General features: G+C 38.7%; 1 protein-coding gene across 5 annotated transcripts in view; it reads right to left on the reverse strand.

The window, feature by feature from the left end:
- The window catches only part of diaph2 (diaphanous-related formin 2), a 368,317-nt gene that overhangs the window by 223,573 nt on the left and 129,321 nt on the right, over positions 1–15,423 (reverse strand). For 4 of the 5 annotated variants that reach the window (XM_020640450.3, XM_065959019.1, XM_020640447.3 and 1 more), the window contains 3 exons: positions 13,449–13,511; positions 9,431–9,796; positions 3,063–3,177 (listed from right to left, as the gene is read on the reverse strand). In XM_020640450.3, coding sequence (XP_020496106.2) covers positions 3,063–3,177; positions 9,431–9,796; positions 13,449–13,511 — 544 coding nt within the window. The remainder of the gene's footprint in view (positions 1–3,062; positions 3,178–9,430; positions 9,797–13,448; positions 13,512–15,423) is intronic. The other variant, XM_020640451.3, reaches the window with a different exon arrangement.

Below are 15,423 nucleotides of genomic sequence, written 5' to 3' on the forward strand. Positions count from 1 at the left end.
TTATGCTGAATTTACAGGGATGTTAAGGTAGTTTCTCTTTTAAATCCACATGTTTTTTTCTGGCATTTCATGACAAACACTGAATTCACTGCAGTGGACGATGTTGATTCATACAGTTGTTAAGTTAGAAATGTCCGATGTGATTTTCAAAGCATTATTATTTGCGTATCTTTGAAACGTGGTTTCCTGTGCCGTACTTAAGCGAGACACATGAAGTTTCCAGTGCGACTTAATCGGTGTCATTTCTTTGGGCTTCAGAGTGCGTAATAACTGACATATGTGTTGAATTTTCAATCAGGCCAAAGAGCCATTTTATAATAAATGACTGAGAGAGATAAAAAAGCCACTTTTAGAAGATTGAAGCCGAGCTTGAAATCCCTCTTGATTATCATTTCCTTTTCTTGGAGAAACTCATTAAACAGTGAGACTCATAAAAGCAGCAGGGGAGATGACAGTCCTGCCTTCTCAGTTGTTTTAGAGGCCTCTGAGCGCAATAAGCATCTGAAAATTGGGGGCTGTTAAAGGGATTTTGTTTCTTTCTTTTGTTTTTTTTTTGTTTTTTACTGCTTAAGTGTTGTTCTTCAACAATGCAAGTAACAAGCAAGAATCCCGGGGAAAGCCAAGTTAACAGAAGCTTTTTTTTTTTGCACCATTTTCTGAGGGCAGCTCTGCAGGGAAGGCATTTACACCTGCTTGCCTCATCTTTCACGATACACTAGTCGTCTCCTCCCCCCCCCCCCCCCCCGCGAAGTGCGCTCAACTTATAAATATCCACGCCTCAGATGTGGCAAAGATGGAGGTACCGCAATGAAGCGGAGGACAAAACCAACAAGTGTGTATGTGTGTTTGTGTGTCTGTGTGGGTATGTGTGTGGGTGTGTGTGTGGGTGTGATATGAACAACGGTGGCAATATCGCAGACAAATGAAGTTGGTGTTCACCAGTGACTGGTTTGTCAAATCAGCACGAAGGATTTATGGCCCGTGGTTACACTGAGAGGTTACAATGAGAGTACAAGACCCCAGGAATTAATCTTGCAAGTCTGTCCCCCCCCACCGCTTTAACCTCACTGCTTTTAAAACACCGACACCAGCGAACCAAGTTGACCTCAAATGAAGGAGACTTGCTGCCCAAATAGGTCAGACTTAATGCTTACAAAAAGGCGGGATTCTCTTTGAGAATATGTTTCATGTTTACATATAATGAAATGTCCTCAAATGATATATGTTTAGAAGACTGACCATCCTGAATGATAAACAGAGAGGAAAAACTAATGAACAACCAATTAGACTTTTAGGAAGATCCAATCAAGCACCTTTTTTTCGATACCATCCACATCAAAGCCCTTCTCATTGACTTTCAACTTCACTGACGGGGATGTGTGTGTGTGTGTGTGTGTGTGTGTGTGTGTGTGTGTGTGTGTGTGTGTGTGTGTGTGTGTGTGTGTGGGGGGGGGGGGGGGGGGAGATATCAAACATTAAACAGCATTTTTCATTCATGAGAAAATCATGTTCTGTTTCAACAATAGAGGGAAAAAGAGCTGATTCAGTGAAGTCGCTGCAGGGGTAATTGATAGGGATCCAGCAAAGGTAACTCCTGGGGGAAATGCTGGATCATGAATTCCTACTGTGCCAGTGGGAACATGAACTATCTATAGCACTTTTTTTTTTCATCCCCAGTGGGTGAGAAAGTGAATTTAATAAATGATTTAAAAGGACATTTAAAGCCGAATTAAAACCGCTCTGTGGAAAGCCAAATGCTAAGTTGTATTTCATGTGAGGAATCCATGCGAAAAATGTGTTTTATGGCAGCAGTTTCTCTGCAAACATATTGATGATTTACTGACACTAAATATTATGTCTATCTCCCCCAGTGAGAATATATGAATCAAGTCAAAGACATGAAAAAAAAAGAAATGAATAAATATTACAAATATGTCAAAAGTATATCTGTCAGTTCCTTGAAAAAACTGTGACGGATATCCTCTGGTTAAAGAAAGGTCCCAGACACTTCATCAAAACTCCCTCATACTGTTTTTTTTTTTCTTTCCCTAAATCTGTATTGCGCTGAAAAATCACCTTGGGGCAGCCGAGGCAAAAATTGCTATTTACTTCGCAGAACAAAAAAGGAAGACGAGCCGAGTTTGTAGACCTGGAGGCTGTGAGAAAGACGAAGGAAGAAGCTGTAGGCGGGCTGACTGGTATCCAAACAGACACTGGGTATATGGGGAAAAGTTGGAGGACTCTTTATAGCTATGTCCACACACCCTGCTAGTGCTCAGATTTGACTAGTTGGCGCTTGACAGGCCTCTCTGACTTCTCCCCTCCCACTGCTGCTAGAATACAAGGACTGTACCACACTCACGCACACTGTCAAAGAAGTGGAAAAACACTCAAATTGTCATGGGGAGGAATATATCAAGTGCCTTCACACACCCTCTTCCACATGTAAAAAAAAACAAACAAACTTGCTCTGTACTGCTTGTGTTATTCATCAGCAAGTTAGGTAGCCTTGGTTGTGTATCCGAGAAACAAACTGGCCGGGACAAGAGAACTCCCCGAGCTTCCATCACAGCAGCCTCCCCTCTTCCCTGATGGAGGACTGGTCTACTGGACTGGAAAAAGGCAAGAAGCAAACCGAGCATAACTGCTCTCAGTTCACACGTATCTATGTGCGAGTTCAAGTTTGTGCACACCCACGTGCCTTGCAAAATCACTGATTTGAAACTACTCAATGTGTACCAAGAGCCAAAACAATGAGCAGTCACAGTGCATTTCAAGCTTTCTCAAAGACACAAACAAACACTGCAGTGAGAGCATCGGTAGCCCTAATTGGCACAAAGATTTGACTTGAGAACAAACATAGATGGTGTTCAAATGCAGTGGAAAGATTTCTTGTTTTTTTTTTTTTTTAAGGATAATTAACATTTCAGTGAGAAAAATGGTTTCTTAAAGAGTCACGAGATGAAAGTGGCTTGGCGTCTGTTGCCTAGAGGCTAAACGAAGCAAGTGTGTGGAGATTAATTGGGGGGGGGGGGGTTCGAAGAGAGATGACGCCTTCTTACCTTTGCTCTGCGACGAGAAGCAGAGGGAGAGCTGAGCAAATAGGTCAGGATTCTCAAACTTCTCTTCTTTGACTTTGATCCAGAAGCAATTCTCTGCCATTTCCTGAGGCACTATCTGCAATGACACAAGGATTTCATTATCAACACAATCAGAGACCGCCATTCCACCAAGCTGCCACTCAAAAAGTTCTCTTTCACTGGAGATGGGGTTTGTGTGTGTGTCTGTGTTTTCTTTTTTTGGTGTTCGGACACACAGATGCCCTTGTGTGCATCTTTGGCATCTGAGTAGCAAAAACAAGCTCCAAAAAAAATGTTGTGTGATCGCAAATCATATGATTGGCAAAAATACATGATGTGTGAAAAGGACAATCACTTAGCCTGAAAACACCAAGTGTGCTTCCGAATTGCAAAGTGCCTACACAATCTGACAATAGACAGTCTCTTCTATCCTTGCTGTATACCGCTAGGAGCTACTGTTCATTAAGCGCGCACAGTAGGCAGATATTTGTTCTTACTTCGTCTGATTCATCAGCCTGCCTCATGTTACTGACACTCCAACTCAGATGTGAATAGTGACTAAATAATACAATACACTGCATGTAAACAATTTAACACCTTAACATTTGAGAGGCGCGTTACCCGAACTGGCCGCATCGATCCTCGTTTTTTTTTGGTTTTGTTTTTTTTGTCATCCTCGTTTGTTTCGATTTGGAGGTGCACGTGAAGTGACGTTTCATATTTAATTTCACACAGCATTGTGGGTGTTAAAATACAACTCATCTCCTGAAAGGACGCATCCAAACCATACTGCACAAACCCGGGAAGTTAGCATCCATGCTGAAATGTTCAGTCTACTGAGGTGGACCCAAAAAATGCCCACTGAATGACCACGTGGGTTCAGTCTACTGAAACCCTCGACTGAAAAGTCTGCACTCCATACTGAACTGTGGCCAACACTCACATGACCTGTCCTGAGATGAGTGAAATATTTGATGGTCCATTTTTTAACACTACTCCTGCTTCAATTCCCCCGACACAGCAAAACTTCCAAAAAACCCTGAACCCCCTACATGACACATACAGAGCTGTGATAGCAGGCCATGAGGATGATTTCTCCCTTTTTCTCTTCCATTCCCTCCACACCTCTCAGTAAACAATGGAGAGAGGAGTTTACACATGAACTCCTATATTTTGCTTTCATTGCTAGCTAATTAAGCGTGTGACACCACACGACAGTATATCTGCTGTACATTGGATGAAGTGCTATGCTAAGAGCTCTTAGTATGACACTGTTGTAGTGTTTTAGCAAGACGTGGGCTTGCACTTGGCCTCTTGCGTCGCTGCCGTTAACCTTCTTGAAAACCGCGGTAATCACACACAGGGAGAGGTTTAAGTGCAACACTTATGCAATGCAGACAAGTGAGTTTCAGCAGATGCTGGGCACTAATTCCCAAGGCCATACAGTAACCGCAATAAGTGTGACCGTGCCGTAGACTTCTGTTGTGGCGTTAATAGGTGCCTTAATGGAACGTTTATGAAACTTTCAACGTGAAGGGGTTGTTGGCGCTGAGTGTCGATAACAAAGTGACTCTGTGCGCTTATTTGCTCTCATGCCAACCACTCAAAAGTCCTAGAAAGCTGTTTGTGTCATGTCTGTGACAGCCTCATTCAGGAGAGTTGTACTACAAAAAAAAAAAAAACATGATGCAGAAAAACATTTAATGATGATTTCAATCCTAACGTCAAAAAGTCTTAATTTGTAAAACAATAATAATCATAATTATAATGATGATAATACTAATAATATTATTTCCAATAATGCTAATATAATATAATATATCAAAGTAATGATAATGGTAAAAACATGATGATAATAAATACAATAAGAAAACTGTCACCCTACTGAGAGAGATCTTGATCTCAATTGGTTAGTTAACTGGTTAAATATATATATTTTTTTAAATCTAACAATAATAATACCGGTAATATAATAAATAGTATACTCGGGCACGTACAGAGTGTTCTGAAAATAAAAAGGATACCAGCACTTACAGTAAAATATATTTTTTTAAATATTAATAAACCCATCATTACTTAACTATGTGTCATTATTCACATTACCTATCAATTGAAGAGATGGAGTGCTGACTTTATGTGCCAACAAACTCCAGTTATATTTAACTAAAAGTGAAGCAAGAAAGTATTCACAAAGCTTGCTCCCTTTTACTAAGAATGCCTGCCAGACCATTAAAAAAAGAAACATTTTAAACATTCTGTTAGACTGGAATGATTACCATTATGATCGCAGTTAGAAATAATACATTTTTAACTTCCAGATCAGCATAATCATCTTTAAAGGGTCTTTTTCATTAACCTGCTTCGTCCTTTTGACCTGTTTCACCGTGCATCAATCAGTCCATTCCGTTGATCTCCCAGGAAGATGTTAGAGTCATTAGTACTCTTTTGTTGCTGTTTTGTATCATTACTGTGCCACACAAAAAAGTGTTGTTGCAAGTAGAATTTGCTGGTACATCAGTGACAACTCCAATGAAATATTCATCACCATTTCTGTTCTGTGCCACACACTCTATCATCACCTTCTTACACTTACTGCGAGGATCTTGTTGCTGCTTTTAACTACAATTTCACAGAAAACAGAGAGACTGGTAAACAACTGAAAACTAGAGTATTTTCCAGGAAAATGTAAGTTCCATTAAGAAACATTGCAAATTAGAACTTAGGACTGCTATAAGTGAGAGGAGATGAAGAAAACAATCTTAAGATTGGTCTGAAAATCTGTGCTGCTGAATTCCAAAATAAAATAGCCTGGAAATACTTCCTCTCAAACCTTATGACAGATCTCTGACAAGAGTAAAGAAAATCATCACCCCAGTTTTAAAAATGTTGCTCATTACAGGCTTGACTATTGCTCCTGGCCTACACAGATCATAAATGAGCTGCTCACAGGGCAAATATTCTCTCTCAGTTAAGAGAGCACTTGACGTATATGCAGCTCAAACCTGAAAAGTCCTGTAGATTTGATATTTGCACGAGTGTATTGATTGTAGCTTTTAACGTTTTGTGCGTCTGTGTGTCTGTGTAGATGATAATGTATGAATGCCACCTGTCATTATTTGCTTATTAACATATTACCTGGTGTTCTTACTCTGTAAAGCATTTGATACTATATCTATATGATGCTGTGCTTGAAAAATGAATGTTACAAATAAACATTTAAGTAAAAAAAATACATAAATTTAATTTATTTTCAAATTATAAAGTTTAAGCCTGCTGTCTATGTTTCAAATGTGGAAGCTTATTATCTTGTTGTTCTGAGGCGGGATAATAATGTGTCCCATACTGATTTTTCCCCCTAAATCTTTATCAGTAAGTTGAGAAAAATCATTTTTTAGCCCTATAAAATAGTTCATAGTGAGACAAAAAAAAGGAAAAGAAAAATAAGAAAGAAACAAAACTACCTTAGTTTTTATGATTTGGGATTGTGCACAGTAATACAAAACATTATCTTTTGAAGATAATGGAACAAAACATTCAAACTTGCCTGTTCAGTCAGACATCAGTACCTCTTCCCTGAGGTCCTGAATATAAAGCAAATTTACTAAAAAGTCACAAAGAAACCCTAAATGATTTGTCCAAATGTATTTCTGATGATAAAGATGCAATATAAATGTACATATTGATTTGGAATATTCAGAAAAAAATGATTGCCATGTACATTTGATAAAAAAAATATATATATACAATTTGGTAATGTTACATGAGACTATCTATATACTGGTAAATAAAGGCATGTCCAATGAGAAAATAAGGGGGCTGAGACCAGTGCCCTGTGGCACACTTGCAAGATTTATCAGATGTCTCTGGTTATAGGTAACTGCAGATGATGAAGATTTTTCTTTCAGTGATGTATGACTAAAATTATTAAGTGTTATAAAGTGACCAACTAAGTTATCCGCTCAAATGAACGATAATTAAGTTAAATTGGCTTTTACAAAAGTCATCATAAAATAAACAACCCAATCTTTGTTATCCATGTCTGTAACAAATTGTTGATGAACCAAGAGCTGTCTTGTAAATAATGTTGACAAACTGAATGACCAAATAAGTCATTAGTTGTGTAGTAAAAATAGAATACAAACACACTTAATACCGCCACTAAACAATAGTTTAGCTGGGATTTTCTGATGAACTCAACCAAAACAAAGATATCATCGCTATGTTTGAGTGTAGGAATTAGTAACTTTTTCCCTTACTGATTTGATGTTGAGTTAAATAAGGAGCTTTTTTTTTTTAATGTTACAGACTTTATTTTCTAAATCCCATTGCATCCCTGTTGCCTTTTGTTCCACCGTTCCCATATGTTTACAGATATCCTTAATTAGCACGGTGAGATTATATGAATCTTGTTTTTTCATGGGCTTTGCATACAAAATAGACACAAATGCATGTGTTTTGTGTATTTTTGGCATTTGGACAGTCCCATGCTTAATCTTCACTAATAATTTCTAGCGGGAATCACTGATACAAATGTGGAAGTACACTGAGGGAAGAAATAACTCAAGCTGATTTAAAATGCATTTAGTACTTAAACAAAGCTGACATTTCCCAGTGTGTGCCTGAGCCAATCTTCTCCCCTGTGAGTGCCTTGTGTTACTGCTTCTGACTGAGAATGCTATGCCATCTCCAGCTTGACTAGAGGACTTGTACAGCAGTTGAAAATGTACAAATAGTCCTACGTCCCAGTTAAAAGCTGCCCACAGTCAGTGTAAAGATGTCACTTTATACACGGTATGTTAGCATAGGGTAGATGATATGTTTGAAGTATGAAAGTAGTCGTCAGATTTTTACAGGTAAGGAAACAAGAACCTTCATATCTACATATTAAACTCAATTGTATGGAAATAACTGCATACCTTTTTAGTTCACAATAATATAAAAGTCCTGTTTCTCTCAATGAAATCTAATTGACTCATACTCTTGTCAGACATGCGTGGGATGGTGGATAGAGGGGATGAAGGTATGGAAAATATCAAGTATCTCTAAATAACAACTTCTTTATGCAGCCCATCTATCGCTGCTCCTGGAAGTCCCCTACTTCCATCTGCTGCACAGAGAGAAGACAGACGACTCTTGTCCCACTTAATCGGCACAAGAGACACAGATTGTTTTTCCTCAGGTGGTTATGAATTTCATTTGCATCACCAAACTACAATTCCTGTGGAGGCAAGGTTAATGCTCCTGCACATTAACTCGTTTCTGCTTTCTAGACACACTGCACACAAATTATATACACACTATACACATTCCCAAAAAAAAAAATGGCAAATTATATTCTAAAATATCATGGCAGAAATATCGCTGCACAATTCGGTGTGCACAACAGGATTGATATTTCATACTTCCACATGACTATTAATATCTTTCCTTACTACTCAGGAAACTCCCACACAGAGTCATGCATTTACATACTGGCATTTTAAAGAGTCCTTGAGGTGACAGAAATGCGACCTGTAATGTGGTGCTTACAGTATAATGCAATAGTCAACACAGACTTGCATTTGGAGATGTCTTTCTATCATTTATGCGTGTAATTTAGTAACTTGATGGTGGATATATAACTTACTGCAGAATACACAACATTCTCCATTTGTTTACTTAAAAAATGTCAGAATGTGAAGCCATAACTACATCACCTTCAACACACAGAGAAATCTCGTTCAAAATTTATTTTGAGAACATAACTTCATTCCACTAAGAGCATTAAATAAAATATGCACCACTAAATATGATGTCAAAAGCACTAGTCTGACGTTTTGGTTGTTGTCAGTAATTGAGGGCTTGAACACAAGGTCACACAAGCATCGGCAAAGAACCATTAAATTATTGCCAAGAAGTCCTGAGGTGTTGGATAAATTATCTGTAGTAAAATAAAGCCCACATGCAAGAGAATGTCTGATTGAAATTGTATTCAAATGTGATGGTACGTTTCACAACCCAGTCTTCATTCAATTATGCTCAGAATGTGCAAAATCAAGGACATTTAAGCTATGAAAATTGTTTACTGTTGTATGCTTTGAAATGATTCCCCGGAGTGGAATAGTGTAACCATACCTGAAAGATTGTTTGCCTTGAATATATTTGAAAAGAGCGCATTTTTATTTTGATCTTCAACTTTGCATCTATATTGAGTGACGGGTTAATTCAAAAACTCTCAGAGGCAAGTGCTAAGTGCTGGCTTGATTGTAAAGAGATTGCATTAAAATTCACATGTGTTATAGAATAATGTTTCCCTTTATATTATAGTCCATTATCTTGAAAATATTCATACATATCTTAGGTAAGCATACCTTAGTCCAGTTGACCCTCTTCATCACCGTTTCAGGCTTGTAGGCCTTCTTGGGCTCCAGTCCATAAGGCAGCTTGATAACAGGCAGTGCAGGAGGTGGGGGAGGCCCACCTGGGCCCCCGAAGAAAGGTGGAGGAGGTGGGGGTCCACAACCAGGGGGAGGTGGAGGTCCTCCTCCAGGTGGCGGAGGCGGTGGTGGTGGCGGTGGCATGCCGGCATGGCCAGGGAGAGGAGGAGGAGGAGGTGGGGGAGGACAGCCACCAGGTGGAGGTGGTGGAGGAGGCGGTGGGGGAGGGGGTGGAGCTGCTGCACCCCCTGGTACAGGTGGTGGTGGCGGCGCTCCGGTTGCTGATGGACCGGCTGCAATCTGCAAATATAGGGAAGAAATGTAAATGATGGTCTACACACTGACCGGGCCCCGATCTGATGTAACAGTCAAAAGTGTAAATGTTTGGATTGTACCATTCAAGCAGTTTATTTTGTTTTATAATTGTTGGTGTATAAGTTATTTGCCACAGGATTTGACAAGGGAAGGGTACATGTGTAAAAAAAAAAAAACAGTCTACAAACTTGTTGCAGGGTATATTGCTAATGTTTCCAGGTTCAGTAAGTGTTTCTTACAAGTTAAGAGAGAAGGCCATCTACATTGCTGTCACAAATTAACGAGCCAAAAAGAGAACATGAAAGCATATTGGCAGCACATTTTGTGAATGTGTTGGCCAAGTTGACTGGGCTCTGGGTCTTTTAAATAAAAATTAAAAAACAAGAATGAATTAATTCAGAACTCTATGGTTGTTGTCTGAGTCTCAGTGAGATTATTTTTCCTATATTATATAACCAGATATAGTCTAATTGAAATAATAACTTTATTATGGTCATCATAGATTCATTTTAAAAAGTTAAGCTTGTTAAATTACAGAAAAAGACTGCTTTGAAAGAGTTTTTGGCAACACCTAGCTCCAACATGGATGTACAAACTGGTGATGGCGTTTATTGACACTACCACATGTTAACATGATGCATGCATTGGGATCAACAAAGTGGAATTAGCGGTTGAAGATAATCTCTACTAATTGGCAAATAATTCTCATTTTATAAAGTGACAGGTTGCAATGTTGGGCATTAAAATAAATAAGACGTCAAAATGTGTAAATTGAACGCACACTTGAGTGAAGTATATCTTCACATATAGAGTAAAATGGTTTCGCTGATGAGGGTAATTGTGTGTTTTTTGGTGACTAAAAAACATTGACTCTGTACAAAGTTTTTGAGATTAGGAAAAGGCCTTGACAGTATGGTTGTGTACAATATCAACTGTTTGACATTAGCAGTGTTGCAGCTCATACTCAACATGTTTGATTTATCAGAACAGTTGGTGCCTTGGTTATTGCAGCTGTATGATCTGCTTCTTTGTTATTTGTTCTTTTGCTCTTTATACTGCTGTTTCCTTCTCATTTGTAATAGTGTCTCTTTATGTGTACATTTCCCTACCTATTTACAGTAGTTCCCTTATTTTCCTGTTTTTGCATGTGTTGGGGGTTATTTGGTGATTGTACCCTTCTCCCCTCCTGCCCAGGTGCGCTTAATTATCTGGTATGTATTTAAGTGGCTGTTTGTGTGCTGAGTACACCCTGAAGGAGGCTGCTTGTGCCACTACGCGTGGGTTGATACCCAACTTCTTGATGACTTACCTTGTTTTGAACATTTCTGATGATGAAATAGCAAATTGAATCAAGACTTTTTACTTATTTCAGTGAAGTGTCTTGGCATTTTTCATCTTTAATAACTCACCTGTTTTGCATTTGTTCTATTTTCTTCTTTTATGAAATTAATTAATTTTGTCAAACTGGCCATAATAACTTCTGAATCATCCATATATTTACAATAAGTGATTCGTTAATTTTAACCATAAAGCCAGAAAACAAACAAAAACAAACTGTTGCTTTACAAGTGAGTGTGAGTGGCCACACTGTGACCTGTGTGTTGTTTTTGTAAACCCCTGTGGATATTAATGAAAAGTCTGAGCAGAATGTTATCAGACCTATAATATACTACTGTTTTAATGTACAAAAGATAAGAAAGTTGCTTTCTTATCAAAATCTTTTTCATGAGCCCTCACAATGGCAGGCTATTAAACAGCAGACAGGGAAGTAATTAGACCTGAGGCTGATAAGGCAACGTCTATCTGTCCTGCGACATGTCTGCACTATCACACACACCACATACACAGGTAGTCAGGTAGTCAGTGATAATGCCAACTGAAAAATGTGTAGGAAAAAGTTATGCAAATACAAAATTACAGACATTCAAGATTAGACAGGCGTAGATTTATAAAGCTGATTAAATGCCAGATCTCGCCGATGAGCATTTCCACTTCCACTTCCAAAACCAATTCCCCGCTCCAGGCTTTCCCCCCAGTCACTTGATTGTGTGCGTTAAATGTGATAGGCTTCATATTGACAGGCATTAAGTTGTGTTTCATTACATAATGGCATCGGCAAATTGTTTATTAGGGCTAAAATTAAGAAGGTGTTCTGCAAGGAGCTTCTTACATATATCACCCAGAGCCCTTCGGTGTATATCCACAACGAATGATTACATGTCTGTCAATCTGCAGCCCTCCATGGCCCGCTTCCTCTTTTAAGATTAATTTGAGAGAATGGAAGCAAATTAGCTGCTAAATTAGAGCGCAGTTGTTTCTGTATGCAAGGGCCCTCGTGTCTTTATCTCTCTCTCTCTCTCTCTCTCTCTCTCTCTCTCTCTCTCTCTCTCTACCGCTCTCACAAGCTGATTTATCCAATAGTAATCAGTCCATTGTTAGACAGAACCCTAGGGATCCAATATCACTGCCATCTGTGTTCCTTATCAGGTAACAAAATGAAAAAGAAAAAGTGTGTAAGTGTTATAAATGTAAATCATGTTACAATGGTGTATCATGACTTCAGTTATAATGGTCATTTCATACTGAATTCCCATTGGGCAGCATCACGCTTGCAGTGTGATAATGTAGCCTCTACATGTGTATGTGTTACTGTCTACGTCTGAACAAGCAAACACAGAATACAAAATACATGCACAAATCTACTGACATACATATTTAGAAACACAGCTATTGTACATCCTACCACATTATATTTTGAATGTATTTTTAAATCCATCAACGGCTTTATATATATGCTTCTGTTTTATGTGTTGAGTTCTAATATGTATATATCATCATGCATGTGGCATATTTTATCTCAAAAGTTTGTGCACTTGTTCTAATGCTTTTTGGCTTCTCTGAACCCATCTGGAGCTTCAGATTTAAGTAAAAGTCAGGACTAATATGAAATCCAACCCATCCAATTTGGATTCATAGTCTTCTGGAGTCAATGGGGAGGTCAGCATTGGCAGGTAATTAACTCTGAACGCTATGTGATTAAATCTATGCCCCAGTCTCATCTCTGATAGAGAATTCAATCACAAAGTGTTTACTTATGAAAATTGCGTTAGACGAGGAGGAAATGTGTGTTGTCTAAAAAAAAACCTAAAAAAAAACCTATAGAGTTGACAATAGATTTCATCTACTTACAACAGAATAAATGTCTTTGAAAAGAGGGCTTTTTTTTGATGTGATCTTTTTTTAATGGATGATTAATTTGAACACACTAAGTATTTCATCAAGTGTGGTGTCAAACCAGTGCAAACATTTATAACATTGATTTAGTTTGACAGTTTGAGATCTCTCTGTTGCGTATGAAGAAAAGAAGCATTGCAGATGATTTCATGGCACTTATAACTTGAATCTTCAAGCACGTCAAACACGCAAAAGCTTTGAATAATTCTGTTCAACATGGAGTATGACAAAGAGAAGAACAGAGGTGACTAAATCAGTCGCCCAATCAGTTTGAGTCTTTCTTTTTTTCAAATAAAGGTTTTGAATCAAAACAATCCAAATGAGTTACCACACAACCTTTGATTTAATGGTGATTAAATGTGAGATCATGTAAAAGGGCCATGCATGCAAAGAGGACACCCACCTTGGCTTCACATTCCTTGATGAGTGCCTGAGCCTCTTTGAGGTTGTCTTTTTCAATAGTTAACTGTGCAGATACAACACACAAACACACACACACACACACACACACACACACACACACACACACACACACACACACACACACATTCACATACAGCAGACACACCATGGGAACACACAAAAGTCACAAAAGAGGGCAACAGAGAGACACAAATGTGGGTGGGTTAGACAGACAGAGAAGAAGGAGAACACTAGTACAAGAGAACAGGTACGGTACTCACAGCAAACATAAAGAAGACCAAAAAGAAAGGCAAGCATGAGAAAGAGGACGTCCCTTACATAGTTAATGGCAATGGAGGCACAATGTTATATTCCCATTTTGTCTGAATGAGCTATTTGACGTGCAAAAGGCAGAGTGTACTGTACTTTTACACCTAAAACAAGATGTAATCTATCTTCAAAAGAGCATCAGTGTAGAGCACTGACTGCAGCATGAAAGGAACAAGGCACAGCATCCCTGACAGTCAGTGCACCTTCCAAGCCTTTCTTCTATTTCCCTTTTTTTTTTTTTTTTTGGCATTGCAAAATACATTTCAACTTAACTCTCTCAGATGTGTGATGGGCATTGATTTCACACTGCAGTCTTTGTTTCAGAAATGTACCCATTTTGCTTTGATATTTCTCTCTTTTGCGACCTTGCCAAAAGAAAGAGGATCGGAGCATAATTCCACAGTAACAGAAATGTTGTATTTTTATTTTTTTTATTTTTTTAAGGGAATTATTCCTACAGAACCTCTCTTACTATAGACTGTAGAGAGCTAAATATTTAATGTGTATAATGGAAAAAGGAGATGGAAACTTTTAGTGGGGTGGGTTAAAAAGAACTTTCTTTTTGCAAGAATTCCAGAAAATGGAAGTCAAGTGCAATATTTAAAGCAAAGACGAAGTTTTATTTTATCTTTAATCCTTAAGGATTAAAAGTTGGAGGCTTTGTGATATCTAAGTTTAAAAGAGCAAGTCGGAGATGTTTTAAGCAGGTATAGTACAGTATGGCCTGCTTTTGCCCAGCATTTCTTTTTAAACTGCTAAAGTTAAGGATTCATGTGTAAGACATCTGCATGTGTGTCGAGGATGTAAATAGTCAAATCTGGGCTCTATCTCTCTATTGTGAGTTGTGCTGTCAATATCAGTTGAGTCAAATTCTGTAATCATCCAGGGCGGAAGGTAGCCTGGTGGTAAAAGAGAGAGAAAATGGTCCAGTACACCTCCAGCCTCTCTTGGGGCTCAGCTGGGTCAGCTACTACACCGCCAGGTTGTTAAAACCTATTAATGGGATGGCGCAGAGTGCTCCAGTGTACCACTGCAGTGCTACATTATTCATCACATCCACAGCCAATTCAATGAAAAGCTTCCTTTTTTTTCAACCTTGAGTGGTTGCAGGCAAAGTTTTGGGGAAGGGTGGATGATTTCCACTTGTTATGATTTGTGTCCTGTGTGGATGTTTACAGGCTCCACTCAACTCGATTGAGGGATAATGAAACAGACACATCAAATAGGCCGCTCGTTACAAAGGCAAAGTTCCCCTCGAAAGACTCTCATTAAATGTGTTTCTTCACAAATAAGGTGAAGGGGGGGTGACTCAGGCATGCACATGTTTTCATATCTGGGAGATGAAAGGTGAGAGTTAGCTCCCACTTCATTTATTTTCCGGCTAAATGGCAGCGATAGTGCAGCGGCTTTGATGGACAAACTGACAACCAGTCCGCATGACGAATTAAAGGGTCGGTGCTCTCACAGCTAATGGCATTCTGCAGCAGTGTGTCAAACAGGGATTCGTTTGAAAAAGACACTATCTGAGCCTTGTTTTCCTGAAGAAACAAAAGCACAAGCGTCTGAGGGGATGACACCGTTGGGTTGTTAGAGGTAGGAATTGTATTGTCTATATGGAAACCTGTGTGAAATAAAAGATTACATTT

This window comes from Labrus bergylta, chromosome 9, assembly GCF_963930695.1.
Source record: "Labrus bergylta chromosome 9, fLabBer1.1, whole genome shotgun sequence".
NCBI lineage: Eukaryota > Metazoa > Chordata > Actinopteri > Labriformes > Labridae > Labrus > Labrus bergylta.